The sequence below is a fragment of the Nycticebus coucang genome, chromosome 7, assembly GCF_027406575.1.
Source record: "Nycticebus coucang isolate mNycCou1 chromosome 7, mNycCou1.pri, whole genome shotgun sequence".
In the NCBI taxonomy this organism is placed as follows: domain Eukaryota; kingdom Metazoa; phylum Chordata; class Mammalia; order Primates; family Lorisidae; genus Nycticebus; species Nycticebus coucang.
The window spans coordinates 107286891-107303687 of NC_069786.1; the positions used below are offsets into that span (position 1 = coordinate 107286891).

The window sequence follows — 16797 nt, forward strand, 5'->3', positions numbered from 1 at the left end:
CAGCAAATGCCTGGAAGGGAAAATAGTCACCCAGAATTAGTCTGATTTCTTTGAATCTCCTTCCTCTACAGAATCTAGGCCGTCTAATTTCTCCCTCTGGAAATTCTGAATTCCCGTTGTTATCTCTCAGCCCCTGCGAGATTGCCCAAGGCTCTGCCTGGCTTCTTGGCCACTTATACCTGACTAAAGTAAGGTGTAGCAAATGTCTCAAGGAGAAACGTGGCATGTGCTCATATTTTTCCCACCTTGGCGAATATCCTTTCTCCCCACATTGTACCTTCGTGTCCAGATTTCTTCACTATCTTATGCATTCAAGTATATGTATAATCACATACATATAGACACACATAAACATATATTGATATGTATATATACAGGCATACCTCATTTTGTATGCTTCCCTTTATTGTGCTTTGAAGATATTTTATTTTCTACAAATTGAAAAGTTGTGGCAACCTTTCCTCCAGCATGTCTGTTGGCATCATTTCCCAACAGCATGTGCTCACTTAATGTCTCTGTATCATATTTGGGTATTTTTTGAAATATTTCAAACTTTTCTCACTTTGAATCATCAACAGATAGAAATGATTAAGCTTAATGAGGAAATCATATCAAAAGATGGAAGAGATTGAAACTTCAGCCTCCTGTACCAAACAGCCAAATTGTGAACGAAAAGGTTCCTGGAGGAAACGAAAAGTGCTATTTCAGCAAATATACAAATGATGAAAAAGCAAAACGGCCTTATTGCTGATACAGAGACAGTTTTAGATGTCTGAATAGAAGATCAAACCAGCCACAACATTCCCTTAACCCAATGCCTAAGGCAGATCAAGGACCTACTTCTTTTCAATTCTATGATAGCTGAAAGAGGTGATTGTGCTCAAAGAAAAAAGCCATTCCCATAGCATAAAAGTGCAAAGTGAAGCAGCAAGTGCTGATAACGAAGCTGCAAGATAGCCACAAGGTCTAATTAAGATCACGTGGAAGTGGCAGCACTAAACAGCCTTATCAATGAGGATAAAACAGCATTCTAAAAAGATGCCATCTAGTGGGAATGTAAACCAATACAACCTTTTGGGGAGGAAGTCAATGGAGAATCCTCAAAGAACTCACATTATACCTCCCATTTACTTCTGCAATCCCATTACTAGGCATTTACCCAGAAGAAAAAAATCCTTTTTATCATAAAGATATTTGCACTAGACTGTTTATCGCAGCTCAATTTACAATCACCAAAATGTGGAAATAGCCTAAATGCCCACCAACCCGGGACTGGATTAACAAGCTGTGGTATATGTATTCCATGGAACACTATTCAGCCCTTAAAAATGATGGAGACTTTACAACTTTTGTATTAACCTGGATGGATTTGGTACACATTCTTCATAGTAAAGCATCACAAGAATAGAGAAGCAAAAATCCAATGTACTAAATTCTAAAATGAAGCCAGTAAATGATCTTATTCATGCCCACAGAGGAGAAAAAATCAAATCAATTCAAGGTGGAGGGACAGAGGAATGACGGAATGGGGAAAGGAGAGGGGAGATGGGTGTGCTCCCACTTAATGGGCACAATGTTAGAGTGTATGGCATACCTCTTGGGGGTGGGACACAATTATAAGAAGGCCTTTACCTAACAAATGCAAACATTGTAACCTAATTCATTGTACACTCAAATAACCTGAAACAATAAAAAATACATATAAAGTAAAATTTAAAAAGAAGGTGTCATCTAGGACTTTCATAACCAAAGTCAATGCCTGGTTTCAAAAGCATAAAAGGATAGGTTGTCTCCCCCATTATGGACTAATGCAGGTGTGACTTGAAGTTGAGACTAATACTCGTTTACCACTCTGAAAATCTGAGGGCCCTTAAGAATGATGCTAACTCTTACTCTGCCTGTGCTCTATAAATACAACAACAAAGCTTGGATGACAGCACATCTGTTTGCAGCATGGTTTATTAAATGTGTCAAGCCCACTGGTAAGAGTTACTGCTTAGACAAAAAGATTCCTTTCAAAGAATTGCTGAGATATCATCTAACCCCAGTGAGAATGGCCCACATCACAAAATCTCAAAACTGCAGATGCTGGCGTGGATGTGGAGAGCAGGGAACACTTTTACACTGCTGGTGGGACTGCAAACTAGTACAACCTTTCTGGAAGGAAGTATGGAGAAACCTCAAAGCACTCAAGCTAGACCTCCCATTTGATCCTGCAATCCCATTACTGGGCATCTACCCAGAAGGAAAAAAATACTTTTATCATAAGGACACTTGTACTAAACTGTTTATTGCAGCTCAATTTACAATCGCCAAAATGTGGAAACAGCCTAAATGCCCACCAACCCAGGAATGGATTAACAAGCTGTGGTATATGTATACCATGGAATACTATTCAGCCATTAAAAAAAATGGAGACTTTACATCCTTCGTATTAACCTGGATGGAAGTGGAAGACATTATTCTTAGTAAAGCATCACAAGAATGGAAAAGCATGAATCCTATGTACTCAATTTTGATATGAGGACAATTAATGACAATTATGGTTATGGGGGGGGGAAGCAGAAAGAGGGAAGGAGGGAGGGGGGTGGGGCCTTGGTGTGTGTCACACTTTATGGGGGCAAGACATGATTGCAAGAGGGACTTTACCTAACAATTGCAATCAGTGTAACCTGGCTTATTGTACCCTCAATGAATCCCCAACAATAAAAAAAAAAAAGAATTGCTGCTAACAGACAATGCACCTAATCACCCAGGAGCTCTGGAGGAGATGTACAAGGGGATTAAAGTTGTCTTCATTTATGCTAACACATGTATGTAGCCTATAGATCAAAAAGTAATTTCAACTTTCAATTCTTATCTTTTAAGAAATACATTTCATAAGATTATAACTGCCATATTATATAGTTACTCCTGGGATGGATCTGGGAAAAGTAAATTTAAAACTTTCTGGAAAGAATTCACCATTTTAGATGTCATTAAAAATGTTTGTGATTCATGAGAGGAGGTTAAAATATCAACATTGACAGGATTTTGAAAGTAGTTGATTCCAACCCTGATGGATGACTTTGTTTGAGGCCCTCAGACTTCAGTGGGGGAAGTAACTGCAGATATGCATCCAGAAATAGCAAGAGAACTAAAAGAAGGAGTGGCGCCTGAAGATGTCACTGAATTGCTGCACTCTCATGATAAAACTTGAACAGCTGAAGAGTTGCTTCTTACGGACAAATAAAGAAAGTGGTTTCTTGAGATGGAATCTAGTCCTGGAGAAGATGTCAACACATCGCTGAAATAGCAACAAAGGATTTAGAATATTACATAAACTTAGTTCATAAAGCAGAAACAGGGTTTAAGAAGATTGAATCCAATTTGAAAAAAAGTCCTGCTGTGGATAAAATGCTATAAACAAAATTGCATGATACAAAAATATCTTTCATGAAAAGAAAAGTCAACCAATGTGGTAAATTTTTGGTTGTCTTATTTCAATAAATTGCCAAAGACTTTAGCCCAAACTTTAGCATCTACCACCCTAACTAGTCAGAAGATGTCAACACTGAAGTAATCCCCTTCATCAGCAAAGAGATCATGACTCACTGGAGGCTCAAGTGATCTTGAGCACTTTCTTAGGAATAAAGTATTTTTACGTTCATTGTTTTTAGTTATGATGCTATTGCACACTTAGTAGACTGGAGTATAGCATAAACATAACTTTTACATGTACTGTGAAACTGAAACAAATTGTATGACTTGCTTCATTACAATATTTGCTCTATTGTGGTGGCCTGGAACCAAACCCCTCCTACGCTATGTATGACTGTGCACACACACGTACACACACATACATGTATTCAGTCGTCCCTCCATGATGGATTGGTTCCAGAACCTCCTGTGATACCACAATTTATAGATGCTCAAGATCCTGATATAAAATGATGTAGTATTTGTATATAAGTTATGGACTCTTCCCATAAACTTTAAATCATCTCTAGATTACCTATAATATATAATACAACATAAATGTTATAATACAGTGTAGTCTACATATTATACTGTATTGTTTACAGAATAATGATCAAAAAATTTTATACATGTTCAGTACAAACATAGTTTTGGGGTTTCTTTTTAGAATATTTTTTATCTGTGGTTGGTTAAATCCATAAATATAGAACCCATGGACACAGAGGACTAAGAGTGTGTGTGTGTGTGTATGTGTGTGTGTAGTATTTTACTAGGCTCTGCTCTCCTGATTGTTCAGCAGTAGCTAGAAGCCACTTCACCATGGTTGGAAGAAGAATGTATTTATTTTTTATTGCTGCATAACAAGTTACAAATTTAGTAGCTTTAAACAATACACAGGGATTATCTTACAGTTCTTGTGGGTCAGGAATCCCGGCACTACTTGGTTTCAGATTCCTCTGTTTCAGGAGCTATCACAAGCCTGCAATCAAAATATTGGAAATATTGGCCAGGGCTGGGGTGTTACCTCAGGCCTTGACTGCGAAAGGATTTGCTTGTAAGTTCACGTGGTTTTGGCAGAATTTTAGTTTCTCAAGTGTTGTTGGACTGAGAGCCTGAGTCCCCAGCTGGCTGTTGGCCAAAGGCCACTCTTATCTCCTTCCCATGTGGGCCTCTCCACCATGGTGATTAGCTTCATCAAAGACAGCAAGAGACAGAGTCTGACAATCAGGAGAGAAGCAGAGTCTTAAGCAAGCCAGTCGCAGAAGTGGCACCGCCTCCCCTCTGCTGTCATGAGGCCAGCTCATACTTAATGGTAGGAGGTTTCACAAAGACATAAATACAGACAGGTGCACATCATTGGAGCCATCCTAGAAATACGTCTATCAATGAATATCTGAATAGAATTTTAAAATTATAGATTTCTAACCAAACTCCATTCTACCCTCAGAACAGCTAAATCAGAATTTCCTATAGCAAAGTCCAGTGATATGTTAATTTGTTTGTTTGTTTATTTGCTTTTGTGTTAAGCTTTCTTGGTGTTTTTCTCAGTCAGCCAGATTTGAGAATAACAGTGGAAACCATGCGGTTCTCAGGTGTGCCCTGCCTCATGCCAGGATAAAGAGACTATGAGGGATTTTCAGCTCTTGAGAGAGCTGGGCATTCTGCTCAGGCTACACTTAATGTTTATTGAAAGCCTTGAAAAGTACGAGGTATGGTTAGCATGGAACAGGTTATTGTTATTTATCTTTGTCTCAGAATAAGCAAGGCCCCTCGTTTCTAAGAAATGTATGGCAGCCCTGCCTGGCCCGTCCTGCTTTGTGTTATCCATCCAATAGGGTGCACAGTGTCCTTGCAGAATAAGTGTCAAGGTGGGAACTAGTTTCATGAAAGGTGTTGGCATTCAGAAGATTACTGCATACATATTTGACTGATCTTGTGGCTCTGGATATACTACAGCCTTCTTAGGAAGGCTACTTAAGAAGTTAAACTCAAAGGCCTAACTATATCCTTTAAATCAGTTGATTTCTCTTCTGGAATCCTCATGGGGAATTAATTCTAGGAGATATGAGGAATTGAACCAGATCAAGTTAGAGCTAATGGTAGGTCCATCTGGATGTTCCCTGGTCTCTTGGCTCCTAGTGTGAAGAATGAGTGTTGGTCCTGAGTTGAGCTGATGATGGAGCCATCACAGACACAAAGCAATTTTATACAGTCAGTTTATCACATAAAAGAAAGAAGGAATGTGAAGAAGGAAGTTACAGAAAGTGGAAATACATTCTAGAGAGAGAGGAACAGGTCAGTCTCCAGAAGTGGAGAAAGACCCCAGCCTGAGCACATGTGGTCTTTTATAAGCTCGCTAGCTTGTCCCGTCTTTCTCCTGGCAGGATTGGTTGTTGTTTCCTGCCTTTGGGGTGATTGACAGGTTAGGATTATGCAGTAGATTATGTCACAGGTTTAATTAGATGGTAATGCACTCTAGGTCAGTTACAGGTCCTAGGAACTTTTACTATATATGTTCCCCCTAGGGAACAGTTCCTAGCTGCCATGTGGTTCCTAGCTACACTTTGGTTTCCACTCTCAGCCCTTAGCTAATTTCTTGCCACCTTTTACCCTCCACCAGAGCTAACATTAGAATGGCTGAAAGCCAGGAAAAAAAAAATCAATTTGTAGAGAATGGAAATGAGGCTCTACAGTGAGGTTCAAGTTCTGTAGAAGGTTACTGTCTGTAGTAAAAGGTATAGAAATGTTTTCAAGTCCCACATAGATGGGCTGGAGTTGAAGGTGTTTCACAGCCACTGAAGGTCAACCAGATCCTCTGGGACAGAAATTCTCACCCATTCACACTCTTCCATCTGGCTTCTTCCACAAATTCTAAAAAAAGAATTTTTTTTTTAGTTTAGAATTTCCATTTGAAATGTTTGGAAATCATACACTCCCCAGTAATTGTTTTAACTTTCTGAAGATACGTTAACTTTTTGTTGTTTCAAAGAGTTCTTTCCATCAAGTATGAAGGAAGAGAGAGCAAAAGGCCAGTAGACAAAGACATGTAACTCTTTGTTCTCTTGTGGTTAATTAATTGCATCATTGTGGTATCAAGTCCCATCAAGAAAAGCTAACATTCTCACTTTCCATTTTCTACCCCACAGAAATGTTCGATTTGTCTGTATCCTGATTGGCTGGCTGAGTCTCAGAGTGTTTGTATTCCAGGTCATGATCTTGCTGTGCAATCAGCAAAGCTTCATCTGTACTCACATTGACTACTGCCACCCCCACTGCTACCTACACCACAGCCGCTCCTGTGCCCGGCTGGTCAGGGCCATCAAGCTGCTCTATGGAGACAGCGTGGACTCCCTCCGAGAGAGCAACAGCGTCAGCCACGTGGCTCTCCGGGGCAAGAAGCAGAAAGAGGTTAGTGAATGGTCATTGAGTAATATGCCAATAATAGGGAAAATGATGCCCTAATGATATTTTTCTCTGGAAATAAAATACAACTTCAATTGTCTAAGCCAGGCTACAGATCTGTGTGGTTCTAGACAGAGGTAGAAGATGAGTTCAAGAAAGACAAATGCTTTCCCCTGTTTGTGTCTTATTTCTGTAAACAAATATGAATGCAGAGGAGTGGTGGTGATGAATAAGTTATTGTGGAAGGGAGAATACTGGTTCCCCTGCAACAATGTTCACATCCGAATCTCCGGAACCTGTGAATGTGTTACCTCACGTGACAGAAGAGACTTTGCAGATGTGATCAAGGATTTACAGTGGAGAGATTATCCTGGTGTACTCAGTATAATCAGAAAGGTCCTTATAATTTTTTTTTTTTTTTTTCAAAAAGGAGTCAGGAGAGTCGGGGCAGAGGAAGGAGATATACTGATAGAAGCAGAGGTCAGAGTCATGAGCAGGTCCATGAGCCAAAGAATGTAGGCAGTCTCTGGAAGCTAGAAAAGACAAGGAAAGGGAGTCTCCCCTAGAGTCTCCTACGGATCCCAGCCCTGCCAAGCATTTAGACTTCTGACCTCCAGAACTGTAGGATATTAAGTTTGTGGTGTTTTAAGCCACTTTTGGGTTATGGTAATTGGTTACAGCAGCAATTATGTATTAAGAAGCAAGCAATAAATAGCCTAACAGCTTACAAATAAGAGGGTCAATTACACTAAAGAAAATTACTTCAAGAAATGATTACATTTCCCAGGCATTCAGCTGTACTTTCCTGACAACCACCCAGAGCCACTGAGTTGGCCAAAGATGAAGGTAACAACCTGGGCTGCTGTGCTCCTGCCAGGAAGGCCCTGAGTTGCTCACCTGCCCCTGGCAGGCGAGATGGCCAAGTCATCCTTCTGAATGTTATAGGTTTCCCCTGCACCTGCTTTCCCAGGTGGCTTTGCAAAGAGATTTTTACACAACACCTCTTCATTTGCTGTGGGCACAGAGAGCAGTAGATAATTCTATAAAAAATAACTAAGTAGGAGCACAGAATATTTCTACTGAGGAGTTTGCAAGCCAAGTTTGGGCTTGGGATGGGGGGGCAGGCAAAAATATACACATCAAATGGCTAGAGAATCTGAGCAGTGACTGCAAAAATGTACAGTTGAGTTGGGTGAAAATTCACACTGCTTTCACACTTGAAAAGAGATTCGTTCAAGGACAACTTTTCTATTGTGAAAGCAATATATGTTAGTTAAAGAAAATTTGGACAATACCAAAGATCCTAAAGAAAAACAATTGTGTATCTCATCAGTGAAGCAGATCACACTCTGGGGGGTACAGTCTTTTCATATTTTTTCCAAGCATTTGTGTATGTAGTATAGGTTTATATTATTGACAAAGTGCTTGTTGATTCTGACAAAGCTTTGCAAGAGATATTCATCTGCTCATTTTATAGATAAAAAATTGAGGCTCATAAAGGTATTCTTGTCCACTGTTTACATGTTACAACACAGTCAGCTAGACTTTAGCTTAGAATTATGGAATAGTAAAGTCAGGGCTTTTTAAACTAGACTCTAGTACAGTGATTCTCAACCTGTGGGTCGCGACCCCTTTGGAGGTTGAACGACCCTTTCACAGGGGTTGCCTAAGACCATCCTGCATAATCAGATATTTACATTACGATTCATAACAGTAGCAAAATTACAGTTATGAAGCAGCAATGAAAATGATTTTATGGGTAGGGGTCACCACAACATGAAGAAATGTATGAAAGGGTCGCAGCATTAGGAAGGTTGAGAACCACTGCTCTAGTACATCTCACTTATTCAAACTATAGAAATTCTAAGGGAAATGAAGGTGGGGAATAGATCAATATGTGTTACAAAAAGCTGTATAAACTTCCAATGATCACATGAAAAGAAAAAGTGTATATATGTTTGTGTGTATGCATGTACTATGTATGTTTCAAATACACATATAATGACGCTGTATTCAAAAAAAAAACCTGTTTTCATTTGCATAGTTCTCTTTTTATATAAAAACTCCCTTAGCTTTAGGAGAAAACCATATGTATTGAAAATACAGGAGCCTAAATTAATGTTCATTGTTCTTTTTACACACTCCAAAATTATTTACTGCTCTACCTTTGTGTGAACCATCCTGCCTTTTTAGTCTATATATAATCAAACCCAAATATTCTTTTTTTTTTTTTAGATAGAGTCTCTCTGTGTCACCCCAACTACAGTGCTGTGATATCATTATAGCTCACTGAAACCTCAAATTCTCAGACTCAGGGGATCCTCCTGTTTCAGTGCTCCAAGTATCTGGAACTATAGGCATGCACCATTATGCCATGCCGATTTTTCTATTTTTTGCAGAAACAGAGTCTTGCTCTTGTTCAGCCTGGTCTCAAACTCCTCACCTCAAGCAATCCTTCCACCTTACCCCCACAAAGTGCTTGGATTATAGGTATGAGCCACTGCATCCAGCCTCCAGACATTCTTTAAGATCCAGCTCAAATGCTGTCTCCTCCCTGAAATAGTTTATGATCTCTCAAGAGTTCGGCACAGGGCATACTGCAGATGGATGAGAAATGTTATTTTCCTTCCTTCTTTGCCTAAATTATAATGGCATTTTACTTGTGCTTTTTCATTCTTCATTCATTCAATCATTCAATCATAAATTTATTTCTTACATACATACATATATACATCTAATCGATAAACTTAAAAAAAAAATCTGTGAACCAAGCTTTGTGCTGGGTATAATAATGTGCAAAAGATGTATGGTCCCTGCCCTCATATCATGCACATGATCTAGTCCAAGACACAGGCATTAACCAAATAAACTTCCCAACTTTATGTAAAATTGTAACAGCAAGAGCACAACTGAGGAAAGGCATCCTGTACCAGCAGCGTATGAATGAGGCTTTGATATTGTGAGGTGAGATAAGTGACACCATAAGTGACAGGTGATCTTGGCCTGAAGAATGTAGTTGTTCATTGGATACAGAACTTTCCAACCAGAGAGAAGAGCTGAGTAGGAAGGACCGTGGCTGGAGCACAGAGGACCGTGGAGGCAGATAGAAAGCAGGCCATGTGGGGCCATGAAAAGCTCTTTATTCTGTCCTATGAAGCGGGGGAGATCACGCTATGCCACTGAATTATCAGCTGTTTGAGAACTAAGTCTTTTCGCACTTTGTGCCCTGTGTGACCCCCTGACCGAGTCCTCACTCACAGCAGAGAAACTATAGATATTGAATGAGTGAGTAGAATGGTGGGTTGCGGCCCTCTGGTGTGCCATGAGAGGATCTTAGGTGTGCCACAAACATTTTTAAAAATCATTAATTAAATTATTTTTGAAAGAAGTACAAAGCACAGTATATTCTTCTTTTTACTTTTTCTTGATCAACATAATTTAAGTGTGCCACAGAGGTTTAACTAGAGGTTCAAGTGTGCCATGAGATAAAGGTTGAAAAGACCCTAGAGTAGAACCAGAGCCCTGGGGTGTTTCACAGGTGCCCTCTGTTCTACTCACTGGCCCAAAGCGGCAGAAAAGCCAAGCCCCTTTCTGGGGCCGCTGATGTTTTTGAAAGGAGAAGGGAAAGCGCAGTGACAGGAAGGGCCTTCCCACCGTAACAAATTGGAACTAGTCATTCAGGAGGAGAACTGACGAGATGGAATGACTCTTCTGCGATAAACATTTTAGTCCCAAAATGCTAGCGTCCTGCTCTAGCTCTTTTTATCTCTCATGATGCTTTTCACTTGTCTGTTGTGAATCTGTCACCTAAATGAACAGTGCTCACAGTGCCAGACCCACAATGAAAACAGAGTGGGCAATATATCAAGAATAAAAGCAGTGTTCTGACTAGAACCAAGTCTTCTGAGCAATTCCTTTTTTAAAAATTGGATTTTATGGCAGAAAATATTTGTGACAGCTGGTACATTTTGTAACCATCTAATTCTGATCAATCTGCCAGTCTCCATTTCAATGCTCGGGGACTCACTGTACATTCTGTTAGTGTGTTTTAGTGCCTTCCAAACTTGAGGGGTGTTTAAATAAATCATCCTTCTATATGTATACATCACATTTACCAAAGAATTCGGATACTTTTCCCTCATGTCTGTGATTTGTCCAAAGCCACATTCCAAATAAAGTAAATATTCAATTAATGATTATTGATGGACTCAGTAGATAAATAATTTTTTATAGTAGATAAAACAATTGTTTTCCTTTCAACTAAAAGAAGAGGGGGATAAATGGTGATACATCCCCCTCCCACCAAAAGAGAGGACACAGTGTGGGTAAATTTTATAAAGCCAATGCAAATGGAAACAGGTCAACTAATTTCTGCAGAATTAATATTTTTTAAAGCTATCTACGGACAACACTAGACCCTTGGTCTTGATTTCATGCGTCAGAATGACTCCCCACCATAGCACACATAATTCATATGCCAAAGATGTGTGAGGCACAAAGGGTCTAGATTGCCATTAGGAAAATATTGCACTTCTGTTGACATAATGTTCTTCACAGAAAGATGGGAAATCTGTTTCTCAGAGAGCCCAGCAAGCTGATTTCATTGTTCCCAGATTTTAAATATCTTATTTCAACAGTAAATCACCCTTCACACTGGATTCTCCTTTTCTACTTACCTTGACTTCTATTCTTTTGCTTGTTTATCATCTGTCTCTCCTAGGAAGATACATTTTCCAGGAAAGCAAGCATCATGGCTGCTCCAAAGCATATATGTAGAAAACTTCTAGTTCCTAGCATATGGTTAACTCAAAAAACAAAAAAAATTTCTTAAATTATTAAATTAAATAAATAAAATTTTTATTTAAAATAATTATGGATTTTTTCTCTCTAGCCAATGATCTTTCATTGTAAGGAACAGAAACCCATTCAAATTTGTTCAAATAATGAGAGAGTTCTTTAAAGGATATAGTGGAATCCCATGAAGCCAGGGACAGAAAGGGAAACACAACCAAACCTCCAGGGAATGAACCCCAGGCTGCTGTCCTCTTGAAGATGGATGTGGTCTCTCTTTCTGCATGATCTCCATTTGCTCATACATATCTGTCCCCTGACCAGCTCCTGTTGTTTTATTAATCTTGTAGTCAGACTGAAAAATCTCAAAGTAGCATCCTTATTTCTCATCCCAGCAGCTGTCACTGTATGATTCAAGCTCTATAACTCTTAGTTCCCTAGAATAGAAACTTGATGGGGCCATCTCCTCTTTTTGAGCAAAATACCACCAGGGATAAATCCTTAGCCAGTCAAAGAGTGGTTCTGCATTGCACACCTATTCAATACTGGTCAAGATAAGGAGAGAATGAATTTTCTTAAGACACATACATAGAAGAAAATGATAGTAGTCCATGTTCTACACCATCCCATAGTAAGCATTCTCCTGGATCCTGCAAGATCTTAAGGCTGTGTAACTGCCTCCCGTTGGCCACATCTCTCTCTGATAGAACCACATCAACAATGAATGATGTAATCTATTAGTGATAAATTCTGCCCTTTGGTCTTGAGTTTCTATACAGGTCTCTCCTTGATGTGTAATTTCAACCACCATGTGCATCTCACAGACGGTGAAATCTTTTAACTTTTCAAAGAATCACTAATAGATGCCTTGTGAACTAGCCTCCTACTCCATCCAGTTCCTGTATCAGTTTTTATTTTTATTTTTTGAGACAGAGTTTCACTCTATCACCCTAGGTATAGTGCCATGGCATCATAACTCACAGCAACCACAAACTTTTGGGCTCAAGTAGTCCCCTTGCCTCAGCTTCCCTAGCAGCTGGGAATACAGGCACCCACCACAATGCCTGGGTAGTTTTCTATTTTTTTTTTATTAAATCATAGCTGTGTACATTAATGCAATTATGGGGTACAATTTGCTAGTTTTATATACAATTTGAAATACTTTCATCACACTGGTTAACATAGCCTTCACCGCATTTTCTTAGTTATTGTGTTAAGACATTTATATTCTACACTTGGTAGATTTAACATGTACCCTTGTAAAATGCACCATGGTGTGGTCCTACCATTTACCCTCCCTTAGTGGATACAGGTCTTTCTTGCTTTTGCTCAGGCTGGTCTCAAACTCCTGAGCTTGGGTAACTACCCCCTTTGCCCTCCCAGAGTGTTAGGATTGCAGTGTGAACCACTGTGCAAGCCCTCATATCTCTTCTATCAAACTTTTTCAACAGATCACTGAAGAAAAAGCAACTAATTATAGCTTTGTTGGTTTGAGCTAGGAATCATACCACTAGAGAAACTTTAGAGCCCTCATATAGTGTGTGTACACCCAAGTTTCCATTGTACATGTTTCATCAATGATATCTATCTTCCCAGCCTGATCAAATTATTCAAAAAGAATTACCAGCCTATCACCCTGATGCGAAAGCCCTTCCAATTCCCTTCTCTTTCCACCAAAACAAGCACCCTAGGTATCACTAGAACACATCATGTTTCTTAAGGAAAATTGCAGGATATAAAATATTTGATATCTGAGAAACTTGACTTACACTTTCTGTTCCAGTAGACAAAATGCAGAGCACAGAATATACAACCAAAGTGTTTGGGGCTAACATAAATAGCCATACAGCTGAGTATTTTCCTGTATCTACCTGGTTAAAATTCCTACAACTTTAATGAAAAAGTATTGTTCCAAAAAAAAATCTCTGAAAAAGACAAAATTTCCAACCAAAGGAGAAAGTGGTAAAATATTGTCAAACGTAATACTCATATTTTAAAATAGTTCTAATGACCTGGGAAAATACTTATAACAAAATCATAATGAAATAGCTATTTAAAATACTTAACATCATAGCTGTTCTAAGATGCAAAGGAGAGAAAAAAAGCTAAAAGAAACCAAATAATGGCTATCATTGGGTTTGAGATTATTGATATTTTTGTTTTCTTTACATTTTTTGTCTTTTCCAGATATTTTGCAGTGTGAATGTATTATTTTATAAATAGAAGTGGAGAGATGCCAATTTAAAAATATTTTGACTCTTTTTAAAATGAAAGACACACCCCTACATTTATATGGGAAGATATTGCCCTGTATGATTTTAGAACAGACTTGCTATTTCTCCTGTATATTGCTTTTACATTCATGGGAGGGAAAAGCAATGCGATAGTTCTGTCCTCAAATAATATGTGTTCCCAATTATGTGTCTCCATGTTGTTTTCCTTAAAAAATACGGTAATAACTCTGAATTACTTGTTTCCAAATAGGTTAATTTAAAAAATTGATTCCATGCTAGTCATACAATAGATGCATTATCTTAGGTTTATCAGAGTTTCAAAAGTCTTGGAATATGCATGTACTTTTTTTTTTTTTTTTTGTAGAGACAGAGTCTCACTTTATTGCCCTCAGTAGAGTGCCCTGGCATCACAGCTCACAGCAACCTCCAGCTCTTGGGCTTAGGCAATTCTCTTCCCTCAGCCTCCAGAGTAGCTGGGACTACAGGCACCTACCACAAATGCCTGCCTATTTTATTGCAGTTTGGCCGGAGCCAGGTTTGAACCTGCCACCCTCGGTATATGGGGCTGGCACCCTACTCACTGAGCCACAGGCGCTGCCCTGCATGTACTTTTAGATTTTCCTTTTTTTTCAAAATATCTTCACCTGTAACACTATAAAGCTGTGTTCAAAAATTCTTAAGGAGCTTAGTTATTTCCTTTGGCTAGAGGTAGAAAGTGTTTCCTTGACATGACTCTGGGAAAACAAATGTGCATTTATTCTGTGCGAAGAGGATCCCTCTATGCACAGCCTGGAGTCCAAAAATGGGAGACATCAGGACTCAGGATAAACAAACAAAGGCCTATTCCCATCAGGACCCATCCGCCTCCCAATGCTCTGTTCATCCCATTCCTTGGCATTTACACAGTTAGAGGAAGAAATTGCCTTATCTGTGCTCATGCAGACAAATCTAGCCCATTCTGGACCCTGGAGGAAACAGTTTGTAAGAAGAGCTGCTGCCTCCTATAAACAAGTTCAGTGTTTTTTTTTTTTTTTTATAGAGACAGATTCTCACTGTATCGCCCTCGGTAGAGTGCTGTGGGGTCACACGGCTCACAGCAACCTCCAACTCTTGGGCTTACACGATTCTCTTGCCTCAGCCTCCCGAGCAGCTGGGACTACAGGCGCCCGCCACAACGCCCGGCTAAAGTTCAGTGTTTTAAAAGAAATCACCTTACCTGTAGAACTCAGGCTCTGATGATGAATGCTATGAACTCATACTTTCTTGAAAAGTTTTGTCTTTGCCTTTTAACTTCCTAACACTTCTCTATGTAATATTTTCTTTTTCCATGACCAAATGGCTCCACTTGTAGCATCAAACCCTACAAAGGGAATATTGAATAGAATGGATTTTATCTGACTTAATGTTTTAAAAGATTTGAATTTTTAACAGCTTAATGGAATATAATTAGCCCTGACATGGATGCTGAAGCCCTCATCCTTTCTTTATTCTGTAATGATGAGCTTTGCAACTTGGTCAAATTGCTCTACCTTTCTGGATCCTTTCTGGATCCTCACAGGTAAAAGAGGAGCTTGTCACTCAGTATCTCTAAGCTCCCTTTTCACTACAAAATTAACTGCTTTTATAAATTTTAGAAAGTGTGGGCCCACAGAAAGGCCTTAAATCATCCCCTTCATTAGAAGATTATTGTCTGGAGAACTTTGTGTAAAGATAGCATTGTTGATTTTTGAAAAAGCACAACACTCCTCATCACGTATCTCGTATCCTTTTCAGAGCTCAGATAAGTCATGCCTGAGGACACCTTCTCTGAAGAAGAGAGTTTCAGATGCCAACCTGGAAGGGAAAAAGGATTCTGGAATGCTAAAGTATATCAGACTTCAGGTATTGGCACCCGGATCAGAAGCATTTGTGGAATATTATTAGGGATGGGACTCCAGACTACCTGTTTTCTAGTATTTAGGACATAGAATAACAGTCTGTGCAGTGTTGGCATAGAGCCCCTTTGGTTGATGAGCGAGAGTGCCACCAAGTGTGCAAGGAGGGGAAAATCCCTTCTTGCTAGAGAGCCAGCCTTCACAGATGAGGCTAGAGGGGTTTGCCCAAAACTGTACCCCTCTCCACTGCAGTGGAGCTAATTTCCCACCAGTGTGTGATGGCAACACTCACGGTTTTGAAATGAGACAGTCTGGGTTTGTAGCCCATGTCTGCTGCTCTAGCTCTGGGACCTTGGGCAAGTTATTTAATTTTTCTTGGTCTTAGTTACCTCATCTATCAAATGGGGAATATAACACTAGATCTATCCCAAAGGCACCGCAGGGATTAATAAGAGAGTCCATTCATACATTTATCCCGTGCTTAACACATGTTAGACTGCTATTATAACCTAAGCTCTAAATCATACCTGCCCTTGCAGGAAAATTATTCATGTTTCCTAGAACATGTTTAAAATGATGACTTATCTGGAACCTACATGTGTTACCTAAATTATCTGAAATAATGAATCAAGTAGGATTTTGTGGGCTAATAATGGGGTACTCTTTACAAACAATGTGTAATGTGTTTTAAGGGGAAATGGCATCCAAATTCACGCTGGCTTAGAGAACTAACTCTCTAACTGGACTCCTTTATCAGAGACTGCTGATAGTTTTCACAGTGAAATCCATTAATAGGAAAGAGAATTGGATCCTTTAAAAATCCCTCAGGTCTTTATCACAAAGGTGTGTTTGCTGAGTCTTTTTTTTTTTTTTTTCCATAGAAGTGTACTCATTCTATAGCATATGTCTTGGGTGGTTGCAAAGCAGTTTTGTGGTGAATGCATTTTTAAATTAATACTGATTTTTTTTCTAATTATGCTTTAACTACTAAGGTATAAACCTTATCATACACCACGTCAACTAACTAAGCTCTCATT

At 39.2% G+C, this 16797-nt stretch overlaps 1 protein-coding gene across 4 annotated transcripts in view; it reads left to right on the plus strand.

Annotated features, from left to right (window-relative positions):
• The window catches only part of UNC80 (unc-80 homolog, NALCN channel complex subunit), a 256795-nt gene that overhangs the window by 145325 nt on the left and 94673 nt on the right, over positions 1 to 16797 (plus strand). For all 4 annotated transcript variants that reach the window (XM_053597780.1, XM_053597781.1, XM_053597782.1 and 1 more), the window contains 2 exons: positions 6667 to 6867; positions 15660 to 15767. In XM_053597780.1, coding sequence (XP_053453755.1) covers positions 6667 to 6867; positions 15660 to 15767 — 309 coding nt within the window. The remainder of the gene's footprint in view (positions 1 to 6666; positions 6868 to 15659; positions 15768 to 16797) is intronic.